The sequence below is a fragment of the Phycodurus eques genome, chromosome 6 (assembly GCF_024500275.1).
Source record: "Phycodurus eques isolate BA_2022a chromosome 6, UOR_Pequ_1.1, whole genome shotgun sequence".
Classification (NCBI taxonomy): Eukaryota; Metazoa; Chordata; class Actinopteri; order Syngnathiformes; family Syngnathidae; genus Phycodurus; species Phycodurus eques.
In genome coordinates, this window is record NC_084530.1 from 517,739 (window position 1) to 541,374 (window position 23,636).

Below are 23,636 nucleotides of genomic sequence, written 5' to 3' on the forward strand. Positions count from 1 at the left end.
GTATTGACCGAAAACACCAACCTGAGGGAAGCAGCTGGAAGAGGTTGTGATCAGGATGTGGAGGGTCTAAGACGATTTTGCCTGCTCTTGTCTTAGTTTTGGCAGCGTGCAAGTCCTCGAGGGTGGGTAGGGCGGTATACAAGAGTCCTGATTGTTTGTTGCAGTCGGAGTTTGTCCTTTTTCATGGCAGCAATAGACCAGACTGTGATGGACACAGGACTGATTCGATGACTGCTGTGCAGAACTGCCTCAACAGCTTCTGTGGCAGTCCGTGGTTCCTCAGACACCGCAGGAACTACATCCTCTGTTGGGCCTTTTTGAGTATGGAATTGATGTTGGTCTCCCATTTAAGGATCTGAGAGACTGTAATTTCCAGGAACTTGAAGGTTTTGACGGTTGATACAGGGCAGTTGGACAGGGTGAGGGGCAGCTGTGGCAAAGGATGCATCCTTGGGGCGCTCCGGTGCCAAGATTTCATGACCACAGATGTCAGGGCAACAGGCCTTCAGACCCGAGATTGCAGGTTTCTTGGGGACTGGGATGATGGTGGAGTGTTTGAAATGGGATGGTACATCACACAGTTCCAGAGATCTATTGAAGATCTGTGTGAAGACTGGAGCAAGCTATTCCACTCAGACATTGAGGCAGGATGTGGACACAAGGTCTGGGCCCACCGCTTTGTTGATCTTTTGTAGTTTGAAGATGCGTCTCACATCCTGTTCATGAACGTTCTGTTCAATGGAGAAGTCAGAGGTGCAATTTGCCTTTGTTATGGCTGGGTGGGTGTGGGGTATGAAAGTGTCCTTTTCAAATCTGCAGTGGAATGTGTTCAAGTCGTCAGCTACTCCTCTTTTGTTCTCCACTTGGGAGCGATGGTCGCTTGTAGTAGGTTAGCGATTTTAATCCTCACCAGACTGACTAAGAGTCGTTGGCAGTGAACTGTTTTTCCAGCTTTTTTGCATAAGTTCTCTTTACGATGTTAATTTCTTTTGTCATCTGATGTCTAGCGTGATAGGACAGGGCTCTGTCCCCACTACGACAGGTGCCCTCTTTAGCATGGCGAAGTTGCTTAGGTTTGGCAGTGAACCACATCTTGCTGTTATTGAACGTGCCGAACGTCTGTTGGTACACACACATCTTCACAGGAACTGATATAGGATGTGACACTGTCCGTATATTCATTCAGGGCGGCAGTTGAAGTTTCAAAGACACTCCAGTCTGTGCAGTCGAAACAGCCTTGAAGTTCTATCTTTGCTTCATTGGTCCACTCCACATTGGTTTTCACCATAGGCTTCGCACAATTAAGTTTGTTAAGTGAATTAAGCAGTGATCAGAGAAGCCCAGAGGTGCACTGGGATAGCAAGGTAAGGTATGCATAATTTCGCGTGGTAAAGCGTGTGGTCTTGAATGTTGTTTTCCCTGGTAGGACAGTCCATATGCTGTTTGTATTTAAAGAGTTGGTGGTTGTGTTTAGCTTTGTTTAAGTCCTCAAGAGGCGGCACAGTGGACGGCTGGGGTGCACAAGCCAGTGCAAACTGTAGGCCGTCAGGAAGGACTTCTGGTTTAAAACTTTGACAAAGAAATATGATCGTTCATCTAAAGAATTCCATACCTGATCGGTCGTGGCCCTGGTTAATGACGTCTGCCCCCGGCACCGTTAACCTGCAGGGCGCCGGTAAAAATTCAGCTACTATGGGTCAAAGACGAAGGACAGGTGTAAAGCGGGTTGTTGGACAGAAAGAGAAGAGGAAAGGACAGAGCCGAGAATTGAATGTGGGGACTTGGAATGTTGGGACTATGACAGGAAAATCTCTGGAGTTGGATGACATGATGATTAGGAGAAAGGTTGCTATATTGTGTGTCCAGTAGACCAGGTGCAAAGGCAGCAAGGCTAGAAGTTTATGGGCAGAGTTTAAATTATTTTACCATGGTGTAGATGGGAAGAGAAATGGAGTAGGGGTTAAAGAAAGAGTTAGCTAAGAATGTCTTGGAGGTGAAAAGAGTATCAGCTCGAGTGATGAGTCTGAAATTTGAAATTGAGGGTGTTGTGTCTCATGTGATTAATGGCTATGCCCCACAGGTAGGATGTGACCTCGAGGTGAAAAAGAAATTCTGGAAGGAGCTAGACGAAATAGTTCTGAGGATCCCAGACACAGAGAGTCGTGATTGGTGCAGATTATAATGGACATGTTGGTGAAGGAAACAGGGGTGATGAATAATTAATGGGTAAGTACAGCATCCAGGAAAGGAACATCGAGGGACAGATGGTGGTAGGCTTTGCCAAAAGAATAGAAATGGCTGTAGTGAACACTTTTTTCAAGAAGGGGCAGGAACATAGTGTGACCTACAAGAGTGGAGGTAGAAGCACGCAGGTGGATTACATGTAATCTGAAGGAGGTTACTGACTGTAAAGTAGTTGTAGGGGAGAGTGTGGCTAGACAGCATAGGATTCTGGTGTGTAAAATGACTCTGGTGGTGGGGAGGAAGATTAAAAAGACAAAGGCAGAGCAGAGAACCATGTGGTGGAATCTGAGAAAGGAAGAGTGTTGTGCGGATTTTCGGGAAGGGGTGATACAGGCTCTCGGTGGACAGGAGGAGCTTCCAGAAGACTGGACCACTACAGCCAAGGTGATCAGAGAGACAGACAGGAGAGTACTAGTAGGTGTATTGTCTGACAGGAAAAGAGAGGAGGAGACTTGGTGTTGGAACCTAACAGTACCAGAAATCATACAAGGAAAGAGGTTAGCTAATAAGAAGTGGGACACAGAGGACTGAGGAGAGGAGAAAGGAACACATTGAGATCCGACGTAGGGCAAAGGTAGAGGTGGCAAAGGCCAAAAAAGAGGCACATGATGACTTGTTTGCCAAGTTGCACACTGAAGAAGGAGTAATGTGGGAAATTATATACCCACGGCACTCCTCAGAAAACTATTCATTTACAAGACATAATGTATCTTTGTTCCTCTATTTATGCCAGTGAGGCATAGTGACAGACTAAATGCTCTTCTATTAGATGGCAGGAAGGTCATACAGTAATTACTGTGTATCTACTTTTTGTTACATTTTTGTCTGTTGGTGTGCCGTGAGATTTTCCAATTGTAAAATATGTGCCTTCCAACATTACAAGATCACAGAAATAATGGGTGCTAACTTACTGTAATTGAATTACTTTATTGTAATTAAATTACTTCACACACACCGAAACGTTATAGCATGATTTGACATAACGCTGGCATGTTTACGTTGTTACGTTATTCATCCAGGCTGCCAGTTGAAGTTTCAAAGACACTCCAGTCTGTGCAGTTTAAACAGCTTTGAAGTTCTACCTTTGCTTCATTGGTCCACTTTTTCACTGTTTTCACTGTAGGCTTCACGCATTTAAGTTCTTGCCTGTATGTCGGTATTAAGTGAATTAAGCAGTGATCAGATGAGCCCAGGGCCGCACGAGGTTTTGCACGGTATGTGTTTTTTAGCGTAGTATAGCAGCGTTGTAAAATGTTATTTTCCCTGGTAGGACAGTCAATGTGCGGCTTGTATTTAGGGAGATCGTGGTTGAGTTTAGCTTTGTTAAAGTCCCCGAGAATAATGAGGGGTCAGTCCGGGTGTTTTTTTTTCAATTTCATTTACTTGTTCGGTGAGCACTAGCAGTGCGGCGTCCGTTTTTGCTTGAGGCGGAATGTAGACACAGGCGAGAATGAATGATGCGAACTCACGAGCCGGGAAGCATGACGGCGCCATCGGGTACAGCCTGACAAAGCCAAGTCTCCGTAAAGTACATGGCGGCGGAACCTACGAAATCTTTACTGGTCTTCATCAGAAGATGAAGTTCGTCCATTTTGTTGGGTAGAGAGCGTAGATTTGCGAGGTGGATCGACGGAAACGCCAATCTGTATCCTCTCTTGCGGAGCTTCACTTGGATGTCGGCTCGCTTCCCTCTGTGCTGCGGTCGCTGCTCCGGTGAGTAACTCGGGGAAAGAAACTGAGCGGATTTGGGCAAGTTGGTGAGAGAAAGTCCGGAGTAGCCTCCTTGATGGTTAGCAAGTCTCCCCTTGTGTAAGTGAGTCGAGTAATGTCTCCAAAGACGAACGAAAAACACAAAAACAAAAACAATACTAGAGAGCGTGTAACCGAGGCGTCCACACGGGTAGGCCCCATCTTGGGCAATCAGTTCTCAATTGTATTACATGGATCAATAAAAGCTAGGTTTTAGAGGAATCAAAGATATTTGAAACGTAGATCAAGATATAAAATAAAACGGACTTAAAACTTGAGTTACCATCAATGATTTTTAGATCCAGTAGGTGTCAGTACTGAGCAACACAGTATTTCATCAGCCTCATTTGTCTTTCTTCGTGGCCCCATCAAACTCCTCCCACGCCCAAGTTTTTGCCTCAGCGAACACCAAAGCTGCATTACATTTGGCCCATCAGCTGCCCCCGGACTCCCACTGGCCACAAAAGCTCGACAGGACTCCTCCAGCTTGACGCCATCCCTCACCTCTGGTGTCCACCAACAGGTTCAGGGTTTGCTGCTAAAAAAGGCACCAACTACCTTATGGCAACAGCTCCGATCGGCCACCTCAACAATGGTGGCAATGAACATGGCCAATTCGGAATTGATGTCCCTTGCCTTCCCCGGGACAGGGGCAAAGTTCTGAAGGAGGTGTGAGATTCAGCTCTTCCTGACAGGGGACTCTGCCAGACGTTTCCAGCAGTTTGGGTCTGCCAGGTCAGACGGGCATTTTCCCCCACCAACGGAGCCCGCGTCAGAGCGGAACGACGACGGCAACAGGGGTGCAGCCATCCCATATTTGGAAGTGGTGACGTAACAGCCTAGAAGGAAGTTGGGCGGTTCTCCCTGCTTAGTAGACCGCAACTCGGCAATATGTGTTTGTCATTGTTTGAAAAGAAAGCCCTAACTTTCCTTATTTTAAGGAGAAGGAGGTGACGCAGCAGAAAAAAATAAAAATAATAATAATAATAATAATAATTTTGCGGCAGCATCTCTGAATTAATCTTATTCATCAGAATCAGATCAGAATCATCTTTATTTGCCAAGTATGTCCAAAACACACAAGGGATTTGTCTCCGGTAGTTGGAGCCGCTCTAGTACAACAGACAGTCAATTTCCAGAACACTTTGGGGACATAAAGACATTGACAAAAAACAATTGTGCAAAAAGATGCAGAGTCCTCTAGCACTTAGAGCAGTTCGAACGACTAATATTGCAATAGTCCGGTGCAATGACCATTGTGCAAAGGGCGGTGAGAATTCAAGGAGTGTATGCGGTTTAAAGTGACGAGTAGTGCGATAATCTGGGACAATGTTGGTTGTGCAAATGTTACAGATACTCCTCAATCAGTGTGCAAATGGAGCAGATGCTACTCTGGCATGAGTGGCCAGTATATGCAAATAGTGCAGCATGGCGAGACAACTACAGTGAGTGCACGAGTAATACATAATTGGCCCCACAGAAATGTGACAACGAACTCAAGTCAAAAAATTGCCAACTTGTTGTAATGGAATTATAGGTTAGGTGTTTAAGAAGTTGATCGCAAGAGGGAAGAAGCTGTTGGAATGTCTACTAGTTCTAGTTTGCGTTGATCGGTAGCGCCTACCTGAGGGAAGGAGCTGGAAGAGCTGGTGACCGGGGTGCAGACGGTCCGAGAGGATTTTGCACGCCCTTGTCTTAGTTCTGGCAGCGTGCAAGTCCTCAATGGTGGGTATGGGGGTACCGACAATCCTTTCAGCAGTTTTGATTGTCCGTTGCAGTCGGAGTTTGTCCTTTTTTGTAGAAGCACCAAACCAGACTGTGATGGAAGAACACAGAACTGATTCGATGACCGCTGTGTAGAACTGTCTCAGCAGCTCCGGTGGCAGGCCGTGCTTTCTCAGAAGCCGCAGGAAGTACATCCTCTGCTGGGCCTTTTTGAGGACGGAGTTGATGTCGTTCGCCCACTTCAGGTCCTGAGAGATTGTAATTCCCAGGAACTTGAAGGTCTCGACGGTTGACACAAGGCAGCTGGACAACGTGAGGGGCAGCTGTGGCGAAGGATGCCTCCTGAAGTCCACGATCATCTCTACAGTCTTGAGCGTGTTCAGCTCCAGGTTGTGTCGGCCGCACCACAGCTCCAGCCTCTCCGCTTCCTGTCGATATGCAGACTCGTCACCGTCCTTGATGAGGCCGATGACAGTGGTGTCATCTGCAAACTTCAGGAGCTTGACAGTCGGGCTCGCTGAGGTGCAGTCGTTCGTGTAGAGAGAGAAGAGCAGCGGAGAGAGGACACAACCTTGGGGCGCCCCAGTGCTGATGCTGCGTGTGGATGAGGTGGCCTCCCCCAGCCTGACCTGCTGTGTCCTGCCCGTCAGAAAGCTGTAAATCCACTGGCAGATGGCAGGTGAGGCGCTGAGCTGGAGAAGCTTGGTTGAAAGGAGTTCAGGGATGATGGTGTTGAACGCTGAGCTGAAGTCCACGAACAGGATCCTCGCGTAGGTCCCTGCACTGTCGAGGTGTTCTAGGATGAAGTGCAGTCCCATGTTGACTGCATCATCCGCAGACCTGTTCGCTTGGTAGGCAAACTGCAGGGGGTTCAGCAGGGGACCTGTGACACTCTTGAGGTGGTCCAGCACGAGACGTTCAAAGGACTTCATGACCACAGATGTCAAAGCGACAGGCCTGTAGTCATTCAGACCAGAGATTGCAGGTTTCTTGGGGACTGGAATGATGGTGGAGCGTTTGAAACAGGATGGAACTTTGCACATTTCCAAAGATCTGTTAAAGATCTGAGTGAAGACTGGAGCGAGCTGGTCCGCGCAGGCTTTGAGCCAGGATGGGGACACATGGTCCGGTCCTGTCGCTTTGTTAATCTTCTGTTGTTTGAAGATGCGTCTCACATCCTGTGCATGGATGGTTAACGCAGAAGTCAGAGGTGTGGTTGAGGTCGCGGGTGCGGCCGGGTGGGTGTGTGGAGTGTAACTGTCCTTTTCAAATCTGCAATAGAAGGTATTCAAGTCGTTGGCTAGTGTGCTATTGTTCTCAGCTTGGGGGGATCGTCGCTTGTAATTAGTCAGCGATTGGAATGCACGTCAGACTGATTTTGAGTCGTTCGCGCTAAACTGTTTTTCCAATTTTGCTGCATAGATCCTCTTTGCAATGTTAATTTCTTTAGTAAGCTGGTTTCTAGCTCGATTATACAGGGCCCTGTCCCCGCTCTGATATGCATCTTCCTTAGCTTGGCGAAGCTGCTTAAGTTTAGCAGTGATGTTTAGCAGTGAACCAGGGTTAGGGTTAGGGTTAGGGTTGTTGTTGTTGAATGTCCAAAATGATTTTGTTGGTACACAAACCTCTTCACAGAAACTGATATAGGATGTGACAGTGTCCGTATATTCATCCAGGCTGCCAGCTGAATTTTCAAAGACACTCCAGTCTGTGCAGTCTAAACAGCTTTGAAGTTCCATCTTGGCTTCATTGGTCCACTTTTTGACTGTTTTCACTGTTGGCTTCGCACATTTAAGTTCTTGCTTGTACGTCGGTATTAAGTGAATTAAGCAGTGATCAGACGAGCCTAGGGCTGCACGAGGTATAGCACGGTATGCGTTTTTTACCGTAGTGTAGCAGTGGTCTAAAGTATTATTTTCCCTGGTAGGACAGTCGATGTGCTTCTTGTATTTAGGGAGTTCGTGGTTGAGTTTAGCTTTGTTAAAGTCCCCGAGAATAATGAGGGGTGAGTCCGGGTGTTTTTTTTCAATTTCGTTGACTTGTTCGGCGAGCGTTAGCAATGCGGCGTTCGTGTTAGCTTGCGGTGTAATATAGACTCCAGCCAGTATAAACGATGCAAACTCACGTGGCGAGTAAAATGGTTTACAGTTCAAAAATAGCGACTCCAGATGCGGGCTACAGTGTGTGCTGAGCACCGTGACGTCCGTACACCATTTTTCGTTTATATGGAGGCATATCCCGCCGCCCTTCGTTTTCCCCGATGATTCCATGTCGCGGTCCGCTCGATGAATGTGGAAGCCGGGAAGCGTGACGGCACCATCGGGTACAGCGTCGCAAAGCCAGGTCTCCGTGAAGCACATGGCCGCGGAACGTCCGAAGTCTTTGCTGGTCTTTAACAGAAGATGAAGCTCGTCCATTTTGTTGGGTAGGGAGCGTACATTCGCGAGGTGGATCGACGGGAACGCCAATCTGTGTCCTCGCTTGCGGAGTTTCACCTGAATGCCGGCTCGTTTTCCTCTGTGGCGCCGCTTCCGTATCCATGCGCCGAAAACCGCGGACGCCGCTCCGGTGAGTAACTCGGGGAAAAAACTGAGCGGATTTTCCAAAGTTGGTGACAGAAAGTCCGGAGTAGCCTCCTTGATGGTTAGCAGGTCTCCCCTTGTGTAAGTGAGTCGTGTAAGGTCTCCAAAGACGGACGAAAAACACAAAAACAAAGACAATACTAGAGAGCGCGTTACCAAGGCGACCACACTGGTAGGCGCCATCTTGCATGAGCTTTCTAGTTCCAGGAAGAGCACTTCGAAGTGTATTTCAGCTTTGAAAGGGAGTTGAAAGCCTCTTACGTCTTGGTATATTATTTTCCTATTGGCCTAATGTTTGAAATGTGGGACTGCGCAATTATTATGCCTTCCTCTATTTCTCCCTTGCCCTTTACAGTGCAAGTCCACCAAAATAGCACTCAAAAATCAGTCCACCAGACCCACTCCCATTGGATAAGGTTTTTGATTTCACCGCCTCACCATTTTTCTATCCGATGACGCGACGCTGAGCGTCAGACGCTCTCTGCATTGAGGCGACGCTCGGCGTCACGTAAAAATGCGCTGACATGTTGAGGGCATCAAATGCTTTGCCAAATACAGTCTGAAAAGGCCTTTATGTTTGAACATGGGTTTCGTTATGGACAGTACGGGACAAGCACAGACGTCCAATAACAAAGCATTCCCCCCAATCGCCCTCTCCAAGGTCTCCAAAAAGCGTGGGTACTTTGAGCTGCTGTTTGGTGCATAGGCACAAACAACAGTCAAGACCCCTCCCCTCACCCGAAGGTGGACTGAGGGTACCCTCTCATCTACTGGGGTAAACCCCAAAGTACAGGCACGGAGCTGTGGGGCAATATGTTTGCCCACACCTACTCGGCTCCTCTCAACGTGGGCAATTCTCAGCAAAGCAAATTTAGTTATATAGCGCATTTTATACACAAGGTAACTCAATGTGCTTTACATGAATCAAAGCATTTAAACACAAATAAAAAACAGCTTATAAACATTTAAAACAAAGGGGAATTTTTTGTTTTATTAAAACAGCATACAGTGCAAGAAATATCATTTAAAAGTGGAAATTCTCTAAAAAGCATGGGAAAAAAGAAGAGTTTTTAACATGGACTTAAAAACATGCACACTTGGGGCTGATGTCACTTCTGTTCTAGAGTGGATAAGAGTCCAACCTCTCACGAGAAGACTGGTACAGGATCCCAAGCTGTGTGTTGAGGCGAGCCCGGGTGTCTTGTTGGAAGTTCTAAATCTCACACACCAGCTTGGGCTCTCTCCCTGTTACAGAGGTGACGTTCCCTATCCAAAGAGCTAGCTTCTGTAGCCGGGGATCGGACTGCCAAGGTCCCTACACTCAACCCACTTGGCTCCTCCCACAAGTGGTGTGGAAAGGGGGTAACACGTTGCCTCTTCAGAATGTGCCCGACCGGGCCCCATTGGTGCAGACCCAGCTACCACGTGCTTGCCATCGAGCCCCACCCCCAGGCTCGGTTCCAGAGGAGGACCCCGGTGACCCATCTCCGAGCAAGGGAAAACTTCCAAAAAGGTTTCTCATCACAGGGAGTCTTTGAGCAATGCTTTGTCTGGTCCCTCACCAAGGACCTGTTTGCCATGGGTGACCATACCAGGAGCATAAAGCCCCAGACAACTTTGAACCTAAGATCATTGGGACACACAAGCCCCTCCACAACGATAAGGTGATGGCTCAAAGAGGGGATAAATCATTTTAAATTCCCGGACATTTTCACATCCATCAGGAACTCCTCATAACCTCACGACTCATCACACCATGCAAATTGAAGTGCGAACTTTTAAGAAAGTGCAGTTATCCCCTGCCCTGGAAATCTTTACATAAAAATACATAAAAGTTGTGGCAGTGCATGAACAAAAGGGTTCCCCCAAACCAGCCTTTTTCAAACTGATGCTGTTGACTGAGATTTTGCAATATTCAAGTGTCTGAAATTATTTCCAGAGTGGCTATTCATTTTCACAGAACTGTATTCTTCAAAGTGCAAAGGTGGCACAGCATAGTTGTTGATGTGACGCCCGGCTTGTTCCAATGTACAGTAATTATGGTTTATAGAAACCTATTTCTTTACATTCTCTTTTCTAATGTTTTTATACAATACCGTGCTATTTTTAAAACATTTTTTTTAAATCAAAAACAAAAAAAATTGTGGTGGTTTTTGCAGGCTGGAACAAATTCATTCAATTCCAAATTATTTCAATGGGGAATACTGATTTAACATACAGGAAAAGTAAATTGAGTTTTGTGCTTGGTCACGGAACACATTAGTCAAGGTACCACTGTATTTGAGTAGTATGGCACTGACCTCTGACTCAGCTTCTGCTTTTTTGACCTCTGTCTGTAGTCTGGAGAACAATGCTTCTGGAGACACCTGGCCAACTCTCCCCTCTGTGCAGGTAGTCGAGAAAAAAATGGAGAAATAAAAAGTGAAGAAAAAAATCTGATCGCATCCGAAGAATGGTTAGTACATTTTTAAAAAGCAATGAAAATGTGTAACTTCACACAGCACACAAGAATTGTTGCGCTCATATGTCTTGGAAATCTAGGCGAAGAGAGGGGCACAGCTGTGAACTGATCACCACCTGGTGGTGTGTTGGCTCTGATGGTGGGAGAAAATGCTGGTCTGACCTGGCAGGGCCAAACGTATTGGGTCTCATATCACTAATAAATGCTTTGAAATGTTCTCACTTTGCATCCATAAAGTTACCATCGGATTCATGACACGTGCACACCGGCCAATTTTTCTTTGCACCTATGTTAATGAATCAGAATTTATTCTAAATGACGGGCTCGTGCCCACGGCTTCCTATTTACAGAAACTGCGCCCCTATTTCCCTTTAAAAGGGTGTCTGTCTGACACATCGGCCAATGGGTGGAGGTTTTTTTCACCCCATAAGAAGTGGCTGATCCAAAACTTTCTAACTTTCGTTATCTTTATCCGAAAAGGTTGGTCATCGGAAAGCTTGCTAAACAAAGAAACCAACAACATACAGCATAATAGTCATGCTAATCATTTATCATTAATTTAAAAGTTAAATTACAGAATGTGGCACAAAACAACCATACAAAGGAATGAGCAAATACTGCATACGTTACAGGAATACATACAGCACAGCAAAGAGGCATTTTTAGTTGGTAAGATTCAAGCCTTGAAAGCGAAAGGAAAAAAAGAAAGCGAAAGGAAATATACGAGTCTTATATCACGACCGTAGTGCGTCATAATTCATGCCAGGTGCGGTGTGTGTGTGTGTGTGTGTGGGACAAGATCAATATACATCACAACTGTACATGCAGAATCACGGAAAAATATATTAATCAGATTGTCGTAGGGATTAGAAAGAATACTGAATCCCTGTGCATGCAGACAACCGGCGAGGGACATTCATAAATGCACATAGCCGACTATACAAGGCAGCGCTTGAATGGGATGAGGGTAAAATTGACGAGAAGTGTCCTTTTAATTGTTATTTAGGACAACCCATTTGCAAATTTCTGGTTTGGGTTATCATCACCAAAGTTGTTGTTATTAGTTTTTGAATGACTGTTGTTCCAATTCATTATGCATCTTGGATAAAAGATGTGTTTTTGGCGTACACTATATTGCCAAGCAGGTTAGAACGGGTGGAGGAAGGTGTCAGGTGTGTTATGTGACAAGAGTCTCTGCTACGATGAAGGGCAAAGTGTATAAAACAGTGGTGAGGCCAGCCATGATGTACGGATTAGAGACAGTGGCACTGAAGAGACGACAGGAAGCAGAGCTGGAGGTGGTGGAAATTAAGATGTTGAGGTTCTCTCTAGGAGTGACCAGGTTGGATAGGATTAGAAATGAGCTCATCAGAGGGACAGCCAAGGTTCGATGTTTTGGAGACAAAGTTAGAGAGAGCGGATTTCGATGGTTTGGATACATCCAGAGGAGAGAGAGTGAGTATATTGGTAAAAGGATGATGTGGATGGAACTGCCAGGCAAGAGAGCGAGAGGAAGACCAAGAGAAGGTTGCTAGATGACGTGAGGGAAGACATGATGGCAGCTGGTGTTCGAGAGGAGGATGCAGGAGATAGGCTTACATGGAAAAGGATGACACGCTGTGGTGACCCCTAGCGGGACAAGCCGAAAGAAAAAGAAGATTCACTCACCCATTCAACTAATCGGAATCAGGTGTTATATCTTCCATTGCCATATGTATATAAAATCAAGCACCGAAGCATACAGACTGTTTTTACAAACATTTGTGAAAGAATGGGTCGCTCTCAGGAGCTCAGTCAATTCCAGTGTGGAACTGTGATAGGATGCCACCTGTGCAAGAAGTCGAGTCGTGAAATTTCCTCACTCTTAAATATTCCAGAGTTGACTGTCAGATGGATTATAAGAATGACAGTAACTCAGCCTCGTGGCTTACAGACCACTGGTTAAAGTCTCCCAACCAGTTAGGAAACAGTGTGGCCAGAAGGGTCCCTTGAGGCACTTAAAGACATTTGCCCCTACAGACGGGACCATGTTCAAACAGGCTGCCACTTACAACTCCATCAAAGACCTTCAGGAGTACACAGAGACTTTTATTGCCTACATCAGCAAGTGCATGGATGATATCACCACTACTAAATCCATCACTGTCCATGCCAATCTGAAGGTTCGGAACGCGACTTTTAGGTCTGGGGATGAGGATGGCCAGAGGACAGCCAGAGCCAATCTGTCCTGTAGCATCAGGGAGGCCAAGACAGAGTACTCCAGGAAGATCGCCCACTGCTTCAGTGACAGCAGTGACACCAGGAGTCTGTGGTGAGTTATTCATACCATTACGGACTATAAACCGAAAACTATATAGAGTTGTGAATCAGAGGTGATTCACTTAGCGTCAGCATAGCAAAGCAAATGTCTGCGTCTTGTTGAAGATAGTTTATTGTGTTAATCCGTTTAGAGTCTGCGTGTGACTCTGGAGTTAACGTCTACCTCGGCCCCCTCCTTGGCATCAAAATGCATTGATAGTACGGCCCGCCCGTGTTTCTCACACGCACCTTTTTGCTGAGCCGTTGCGTCAATCATTGACCTGGGTGTTTTACTGTATGTAGTTCACGTATTCTGTCACTTATGGGCTTCCGTAGCTCAATCTTGCGAGTTGCGACAGCTTCCGGTGGTGTTTGCTGACAAGTTTTAGTGACACGAATTCAAAACTTAACTTAGTTGCAAATTTATTCCGAAGTGACCGTCATGGCTTTCTCAAAACCTGACGTGAAGACAAAGGTTAGCGATGAACACAGTCAAGTTCAGGACAAGTGGGAAAGGAATATTTTTTTGTTGAGCACGGGGGAACATCATACTACCACCGCCATATTTTACTGTTATGATGTTCTTTTTCTCAAATGTGGTGTTATTTTTACATCAGATGTAATGGGACACACACCTTCCAAACAGTTCAACTTTTGTCTCGTCAGACCAAAGAGTATTTTCCCAAAAGTATTGGGGATCATCAAGTTGTCCTCTGGCAAAATTGAAACAAGCCTTAATGTTATTTTTGCTCAACAGTGGTTTTCATCTTGGAACTCTGTCATGCAGGCCATTTTTGCCCCAGTCTCTTTCGTTTATTGGTTTTTGATAAAAGCGTAATTAATTTAGGAACGTGAACGCCTGTGTTTACTTCCAGTGTAGCTTGATGTACGTTTAACGTTACAATCAAACTATCTTTGTCTCGTATCGGGCACCACGGCTCTTTTTATATTCGTAAATTTTAGGAAAAGTGACGAAAAAACCTCTATCAACCTCTATCAATCTAAAAGGCTGTTACGTAGATGAAATAAGAGTGCTTCATTACAGCAGTTTTACTGTTTCACTCAAACACACACAAAGCACAACAGGAAATGGAATTTTATAGAAAATGTAATTAAATCTACAGGTAACTACAGGGAACAATGCAGAGGGACTTTACTACAAAAACACAAGGTACAGATAAACATTCATAAAGAAGAAGATATAGGGTGAAAGACATTACTATGCACCAATTTGTACTTTCTAGTAATCACTGCAATGTTTTACTCATGATGACGGTAGCCGGGTCTGGTCTTTCTCAGTTGTCTCAGGAGGAACGGAGGCAGCTTTAGTTGAAGATGCAGCACAAAAAGTAAAAACAAGAGATGCAAAAAGAAAGTTGTTGTCACGTTGGGGGTGCGCTCGTATCGTTTCCTGCCATTTGAACTTGTTGCGGACCCCGCTCTTGCTCTCAACTGCGGGCGTAACTGTTAAGAATGGCAGAAGTGACTTCCTGGGAAAACGGATGGAAGCCGCACGGCAGGCTTGGGACAGCGTCGCCGTCGTGGTCCGAGGTCGCCCGCACCATTTGGTGACACAACAAAAGAAAAAGAAAAGGGGAGGGATTGACCTAAGCCGGCCCGTAGCTTAAGAGATGTTAGCCATGAAGAGCAGAGAGCAAAGAGAGCACGAGACAAAGGGTTGATGGATTTTGTGTGCCAACTGAGGCGGAGGAAAAGACCACAACCATCGAATCGGGTTTCCAGTTTAAATTTTGTTCCAGCTACGTGAGCCACGCCCTAAGTAAGAGTTGAGACTCATCATATTAAAAAAACAACAACTTTGAAACTGTCTCTCACTCATAGATCGAGCATATAAAATTATTGTTTAAACTTTAGTCTTGGCAAATCAACTACTCATTGTTCAATACAATATCATTTCGTACTGTTTGGCTTCAAATCAAGAGGAAGACTTCTTAAAGTCTCGTAGCCGGACCTGTAAAACTGACATTAATGATACAGACATCAAGGTTGTTTTGTTTGTTACAAGCGTGGGAATTCTTCAATGTCATTTTAATGTCCATAGGCAGTGTCTCAAATCACCACTGGGGGGGTGATCTTGTTCCATTGTTCAACAGTCATCAATCACTTCCTTCGCCCCCAATCATGCTGTGCCAGTTATGAGGAGAGTTGCAATCAATTCATGGCTCCAGATGAAATGAACCAGGTTTCTTGTGTCTTGTGAAAATAGGCCAGCTGGCTGGGTCAGGAAGCAGGAATGCAAAAGAGTCATGAACACTGACCTTAACTGAGGCCAGCAGTTCTTTGCATGTTGTTGTGGGGTCGTCTGTGACCTCTTGGATGAGTCGTTGGTGCACTCTTGGGGTAATTTTGGTCAGCTGGCAACTCATGGGAAGGTCCACCACTGTTCTATGTTTTCGACATTTGTGGATAATGGCTCTCACTCTTGCTCGCAGGAAAGCTTTAGAAATGGCTTTGTAACCTTTTCCACACCGATAGTGCTGTGGAAAAGTATTGGCCCCCTTCTCAAATTCTTATATTTTTGCATAGTTTCCCCACTTTTATGTTTAAGATCATCAAACAAATGTAAATATTGGACAAATATAACCCAAGTGGCCTTAAAATGCTGTTTGTAAATGGGGATTTTATTTATTTAGGAAAAAAAAAATATTCAAAGTTACCTGGCCATGTGTGAAAAAGTAATGGCCCCCTAAACCTCATAACTGATTGGGCCAGCCTCAGCAGCAACAACTGAAATCAAGCGTTTCCTATAACTGCCAATAAGTCTTTCACATCTCTGTGGACATATTTGGCCCACTTTTGCTTTGAGAATTGTTTGCATTCTGCAAAAATTGAGGGTTTTCCAGCATAAACGGCCTTTTTAAGGTCATGCCACTGCATTTCAATCGGATTAAAGTCTCGACTTTGACAAGGCCACTCCAAAACCTTCATTTTGTTATTTTAAGCCATTCAGAAGTTGACTTGCTGGTGTGTTTTGGATCATTATCCTGCTGCAGAACCCAAGTGTCACCTTAAGGTTACAAACTGATGGCTGAGCATTCGCCATGATTTTCTGTTAAAGAGCAGAATTCATGGTTCCATCAATCACAGCAAGTTCACCAGGCCCTGAAGGAGAAAAACAGCCCAAGACCATCACACTACCACCACCATGTTTGACTGTTGGTATGATCTTCATTTTCTGAAATGCTATGTTACATTTACGCCAGATGTAAAGAGACACACACCTTCAGAAAAGCTTAACTTTCAGCTTGTCAGTCCATATAATATTCTACCAAAAGTGTTCAGATGTTTTTTTTTTGCAAAAGTAAGATGAGCCTTTATGTTCTTTTTGGTCAGCAGTGGTTTTTGCCTTGGAACTATGCCATGTATGCCATTTTTGCCCAGTCTCTTCCTTATTGTTGCGTCATGAACACTGACTTTAACTGAGGCAAGGGAGGCCTTCAGTTCTTGAGAAGTTGTACTGAGTTCCTTTGTGGCCTCCTGGTTGAGTCATTGCTGTTTTCTTAGTGTAATGTTTGTAGTCTGGCCACTCCTGGGAAGGTTCACCACTGTTCCATGTTTTCTCCATGTGAGGCTAATGGCTCTCCCTATGAAGATGCCTGAATGGAGGAAAAGTGTACTGGTGCCCATTTTTAAGAACAAAGGTGAGCTGTGGCAACTATAGAGGAATAAAGTTGATGAGCCACACAATGAAGTTATGGGAAAGAGTAGTGGAGGCTAGACTCAGGACAGAAGTGAGTATTTGCGAGCAACAGTATGGTTTCATGCCTAGAAAGAGTACCACAGATGCATTATTTGCCTTGAGGATGTTGATGAAAAAGTACAGAGAAGGTCAGAAGGAGCTACATTGTGTCTTTGTAGATCTTGAGAAAGCCTATGACCGAGTACCCACAGAGGAACTGTGGTACTGCATGCGGACGTCTGGAGTGGCAGAGAAGTATGTTAGAATAATACAGGACATGTAGGAGGGCAGCAGAACAGCGGTGAGGTGTGCTTTAGGTGTGACATACGAATTTAAGGTGAACGTGGGACTGCATCAGGGATCAGCCCTAAGCCCCTTCCTTTTTGCAGTGGTGATGGATAGGCTAACAGATGAGGTTAGACTGGAATCCCCGTGGACCATGATGTTTGCAGATGACATTGTGATCTGCAGTGAAAGCAGGGAGCAGCTGGAGGAACAGTTAGAAAGATGGAGGCATGCACTGGAAAGAAGAGGAATGAAGATTAGCCGAAGTAAAACAGAATATATGTGCATGAATGAGAGGAGTGGTGGGGGAAGAGTGAGGCTACAGGGAGAAGAGATAGCAAGGTTGGAGGACTTTAAATACTTGGGGTCAACCATCCAGAGCAATGGTGAGTGTGGTTAGGAAGTGAAGAAACTGGCCCAAGCAGGTTGGAACGGGTCGAGGAAGGTCTCAGGTGTGTTATGTGACAGAAGAGTCTCTGCTAGGATGAAGGGCAAAGTTTATAAAACAGTGGTGAGGCCAGCCATGATGTACGGATTAGAGACAGTGGCACTGAAGAGACAACAGGAAGCAGAGTTGGAGGTGGCAGAAATGAAGATGTTGAGGTTCGCTCTCGGAGTGACCAGGTTGGATAAAATTACAAATGAGTTCATCAGAGGGACAGCCAAGGTTTTGGAGACAAAGTTAGAGGGAGCAGACTTCAATGGTTTGGACACGTCCAGAGGAGAAATAGTGAGTATATTGGTAGAAGGATGATGAGGATGGAGCTGCCAGGCAAGAGAGCTAGAGGAAGCCCAAAGAGGTTGATGGATGTCGTGAGGGAAGACATGATGGCAGTTGGTGTTCGAGAGGAGGATGCAGGAGATTGGCTTACATGGAAAAGGATGACGCGCTGTGGCGACCCCTAACGGGACAAGCCGAAAGGAAAAGAAGAAGTTATCTGTTAATGCGGGTCCTTTTTTTGACAATTGTGCAAAAAGATGCAGTCTTCTATCATTTAGAGTAGTTCGAATGAGTAATATTGCAATAGTGCGGTGCAATGACATTTCCGCAAAGAGCCCCAAGACTTCAAACGAGTAGTATGATAATCTGGGATAATGTTGATTGTGCAAATGTTGCAGATACTCCTCAGTCAGTGCGCAAATGGAGCAGGTGCTACTCTGGCATGAGTGGCCAGTATTGGTCAACAACAGATATGCAAATAGTGCAGCGTGGTGAGACTACTACAGTGAGTGCACGAGTAATATATAATTGGTCCAGCACAAATGTGACAACAAACTCAAGACAAAAAGACAAAAAATTGCCCGCATGTTGCAGTGGAATTGTAGGTTAGGTGTTTAAGAAGTTGATTGAAAGAGGGAAGAAGCTGTTGGAATGTATGCTAGTTTCTAGTTTGCATTGATCGATAGTACCTACCTGAGGGAAGGACCCAAAAGAGCTGGTGACCGGGGTGTGGAGGGTCCGAGAGGATTTTGCACGCTCTTGTCTTAGTTCTGGCAGCGTGCAAGTCCTCAATGGTGGGTAGGGGGGTACCGACTATCTTTTCAGCAGTTTTGATTGTCCCTTGCAGTCGGAGTTGGTCCTTTTTTGTAGCAGCACCAAACCAGACTGTGATGGATGAACACAGGAGTGATTCGATGACTACTGTGTAGAACTGCCTCAGCAACTCCTGTGGCAGGCCGTGCTTTCTCAGAAGCCGCAGGAAGTACATCCTCTGCTGGCCCTTTTTGAGGAAGGAATTGATGTTGATCGCCCACTTCAGGTCATGAAAGACTGCAATTCCCAGGGACTTGAAGGCCTCGACAGTTGACACGAGGCAGCTGGACAGCGTGAGGGGCAGCTGTGGCGAAGGATGCCTCCTGAAGTCCACGATCATCTCTACAGTCTTGTGAGTGTTCAGCTCCAGGTTGTGTCGGTCGCACCACAGCTTCAGCCGCTCCACTTCCTGTCGATATGCAGACTCGTCACCGTCCTTGAAGAGGCCGATGACAGTGGTGTCATCTGCAAACTTCAGGAGTTTGACAGCTGGGTGCGCTGAGGTGCAGTCGTTCGTGTTGAGAGAGAAGAGCAGCGGAGAGAGGACACAACCTTGGGGCGCCCCAGTGCTGATACTGAGTGTGGATGAGGTGGTCTCTCCCAGCCTACACTTGCTGTGTCCTGGCCGTCAGGAAGCTGTAAATCCACTGGCAGATGGCAGGTGAGACGCTGAGCTGGAGAAGCTTGGAGGAAAGGAGTTCAGGGATGATGGTGTTGAACGCTGAGCTGAAGTCAACGAACAGGATTCTTGCGTAGGTCCCTGCACTGTTGAGGCGTTCTAGGATGAAGTGCAGTCCCATGTTGACTCCATCATCCGCAGTTCAAAAACAGCGACTCCAAATGCGGGCTGCAGTGTGTGCTGAGCTCTGTGACGTCCGTACACCATTTTTTGTTGATATAGAAGCATATCCCGCCTTCTTTTGTTTTCCTCGATGATTCCATGTCGTGGTCTGCCTGGTGAAGATGAAAGCCCAGAAGCATGACGGCGCCATCGGGTACAACCTCAATTGTAAAGCACATGGCGACGGAACGTCCAAAGTCTTTACTGGTCTTTATCAGAAGATGAAGCTCGTCCATTTTGTTGGGTAGGGAGCGTACATTCGCGAGGTGGATCGACGGGAACGCCAATCTGTATCCTCTCTTGCAGAGTTTCACCTGGATGCCGGCTCGCTTCCCACTGTGGCGTCGCCTTCGCCTCCATGCGCCGAAGACCGCGGTCGCCGCTCCGGTGAGTAACTCGGGGAAAAAACTGAGCGGATTTGTGAAATTTTGTGAAAGAAAGTCCGGAGTAGCATCCTTGATGGTTAGCAAGTCTCCCCTTGTGTAAGTGAGTCGTGTAATGTCTCCAAAGACGAACGAAAAACACAAAAACAATACTAGAGAGCGCGTAACTGAGGCGACCACACTGGTTGACGCCATCTTGTCTGATTTTGAAATTATTTTAGCAAATGGCTGCCATTTTACAAAGAGTGAAAAATTTAAGGGGGTCTGAATACTTTCCGTACCCACTGTAGAGTCCATTCAAGTTGTAGAAGCATCTCAAAGATGATAAGTGGAAATCAGATGCACCTGAGGTTAAATCTGAGTGTCATAGCAATGTGTGTAAATACTTATGTACCTATTATATTTGAATGTTTATATTTTTTATAAATTCATACAAATGTCTGAAAATGTTTTTACTTTGTCATTGTGAGATATTTTATGTAGATGTTTTTGTTTTTTTAAACTTTACTCAAATCAGCTTTAGATTCAGTCTGTAACAGCAAAATGTGGAAAATGTGAAGGGGTGTGAATACTTTCTGTTGGCACTGTATGTCATAAGCACCAAGTACTTTTCTAACTTCCACCTTACGATTCATTGCGACTTCCTGGTCCACCACACTGGCCTCTTCTACTCTCCCTTCTCTCTTATTTTCCTGATTCATCAACTGCTCAAAGTATTCTTTCCATCTGTCCAGCACACTACTGACACCAGTCAACACATTTCCATCTCGATCCTTCATCACCCTAACCTGCTGTAGATCCTTCCCATCTCTATTCCTCTGTCTGGACAACCTGTATAGATCTTTTTCTCCTTCTTTCGTGTCCAACCTGGCATACGTCATCATATGTTTCTTGTTTGGCCTTTGCTACCTCTACCTTTGTCCTCTGTCACATCTCCATGTATTCCTTTCTCCTCTCTTCAGTCCTCTCAGCGTCCCACTTCTTAGCTAACCTCTTTCCTTGTATGATTTCCTGTACTTTGAGGTTTCACCACCAAGTCTCCTTCTCCTCTTTCCGACTAGAAGATATACCAAGCCCTCTCCTGCATGTCTCTCTGACCACCTTGGCTGTCATGGTCCAGTCTTCTGGATCTCCTCCTTTCCACTGAGAGCCTTTCTCACCTATTCTCGAAAAGCCACACAACACTTCCTTTCTCAGCTTCCACCACATGGTTCTCTGCTCTGCCTTTGTCTTCTTCATCTTCCTTTCAAACACCACCAGTCATTTTACACACCACCATCCTATGGTGTCTTGCCACACTCTCCCCTACCACTCACTACCTTACAGTGAGTAACCTCCTTCAGATTACATTGTCTGCACAAGATGTAATTCACCTGCATGCTTCTACCTCAGCTCTCACCCTATGTTCCTGCCTCTTCTGGAAGAAAGTGTTTACTTCAGCCATTTCCATCCTTTTTGCAAAGTCTACCACCTTCTGTCCCTCCAAGTTACTTTCCTGGATGCCGAATTTACCCATCACTTCTTCCCTGTTTTCCTTCACAAACATGTCCATTACAATCTGCACCAATCATGACTCTATCTGTCTGGGATGCTCAGAACTACTTCGTCAAGCTCCTTCCATAATTTTTCTTTCACACCTCGGTAGCGATGGGTATCGAGAACAAATTGGAACCGGGACTAACGTTCCGGTTCTCCCAGAATCGTTCAAATTTTATAATTTTGGTTTCCGGTTTCGATGCCTTGCAGTCCGCCGACCCCAAAGAAGAGATTTGCGAAAGCCAGTGAAGAAGAATGCGCACGAAGACGCGCTTGTGCTCAATGGTGGCAGCAAATAAAAGTGTGTCTTAACTTTGTGAAAATAAATGACCAATCGCCTCAGTGCAACACTTGGAATAAGATTATCTTGTGCAAAGGAGACTTTCACGAGGTGTAGATGTCTGACGTTCTCCCTCCCGCTCCAAGCCTCAGCCTATGCCACACGGAACTTCAGTCAAGTCAATTGAGTGAGTGAAACAATAAAATATGTCTATGCCAACATCGAGGCAGTTAACAAGGTAAACGGTTGGTTGCACTTTTGCACTGATGGATTTTAGCGTTTATTTTAGTCTTCAAACCAACGTAAGAGCAGATGACAGAAAAAAAAGCTTAACATTGAGCTAAAACTTCACCAAAGGTCAAACAAGCAACGTTACGTTACAATGAATTGCGACAAATTCCACTTTAACTTTGTCTCACAGTATCACAAACATAAACTTTGTGCCTTATCGGTGGGTAGGTAAAGGAGAGGAGACATCGGCAGGCGACGTCTGGACCCAGATCAAATAATCATCATTTGGCCGAACAACGATGACTTCAGATTACGGACCAATCAGACGACAGCGATTCCACACCGGCCTGTTTGAAACATTGTATAAGTCTGGGGGAGAGTCAGATAGTTTTGTTCTACTACTGTATCTGCTAAGGATAAGATGGGGTAGTTACGAACCCAGAGCTCTGCAAAATGTATAGACTCCTCTGTCAGGAATAAATTGGTTGTTTTTTATACATTGTTGTGAACGACGTTCTTTCACGAAAACGAACACGCTTGGAACCACGGAAGTTAGGAGATTTTAAAACACAGGTTCCTTCAAATGGTGACCCTGACGTGATCCTGAAGGAACAATAGATAAAAAGACAGAGGAGCGGACAGGAATTCAGTTGGATTGCAAATCTCCCCGGTGCACCGAAATAAAAAAGGTGAGCGAAAGCCTGTTTGAGTATATCACAAATTCTGCGCATTGGAAATTACGAAATTTGGGAGACTTGTGGTACAGTTGTTTTGTTGTCTATAGTTAATAAGACGTTGTGTTGTTAAAATTGCATAATTAAAGTCAGGGTAACGGAGGACCTGACGTCAGGGTAACAAGGGACCTGACAGACCAGGATCAGAGAAAATCCTGGAAGTAGGGTAACAAGGTACCTACTTGTCCCGTCGTAGACTGACTTGAAATCGGACGCGGTTTCAAATTGTAACGTTTCGGTAGACGTTGGGGATTTTGGGACCCCCAAAAACCGATTTAGAATAAGATGAGTGTGCCACCAAAACTCGGGGTTGTGAATTGGACAGTCGAGTGTCGAGGTAATGAATGTGATATGTGTCGGATTTGTGGATTGAAAGAAAAAGGCAGAAAAAGAAACAAACAGGATTAAGAAGTGTGTGGGCAAAGTGGAAAAGAAAAAGGAATGTAAGTTGTTTCACGTAACAGAGAGGTTATTCTGAAAGGAAAAAGATGAAGGAAAAGTTGGATGCTGCAGGGTGGAGAGAGAATTGAAGGTTGAATAAGAAAATAGAAGAGTGAAAAATTGAGAAGAAACATTTATGAGATTTGTCTGGTGTGACCTGCCATGGCAGCTGTTACAGCTGTTCAAAAAAAAAAAAAGAAAAGAGCGACAAATTCCCCCGCTAAATACAATTTACGGACCTTTCCGAAAACGGCCCCAGTGACGTCACCGCATTCAAAGAGGTGGGTAAATATACAAATTGTCTTTAAAAAATGTTGCGTTTTTACAGAAGCGGCTTCCCGGACTGGCTGCTGTTGGTGTAATTTGGATCCAGGGGCTGAAAAGTTTGACGGACGGCATGAGCCTGGCGTGTGGTGACATAGTGAGACTGATGCGCGCCTGTTGCATTTCGGTTCACCAATCGGATGATATTTTGACACGGTTGGGTCTGAATAATGTCGAACCTGAAATTTAATTTGTCCCTTTTGCTCCTATAGTGTTTGCAGTCATCCGCGACATGTTCCCGTCCTCTTCCCCAACGGTGCCGAAGCTTCTGGACGTCAAACCTCTCAT

The 23,636-nt window shown here is 45.4% G+C and overlaps 1 protein-coding gene across 1 annotated transcript in view; it reads right to left on the bottom strand.

Moving 5' to 3' along the window:
- vps37c (VPS37C subunit of ESCRT-I) overlaps window positions 1-23,636 on the bottom strand; it is an 85,609-nt gene that overhangs the window by 26,820 nt on the left and 35,153 nt on the right. Inside the window, exon 4 of the mRNA XM_061679883.1 lies at window positions 10,601-10,683. Within this exon, the coding sequence (XP_061535867.1) occupies window positions 10,601-10,683 (83 nt within the window). The remainder of the gene's footprint in view (window positions 1-10,600; window positions 10,684-23,636) is intronic.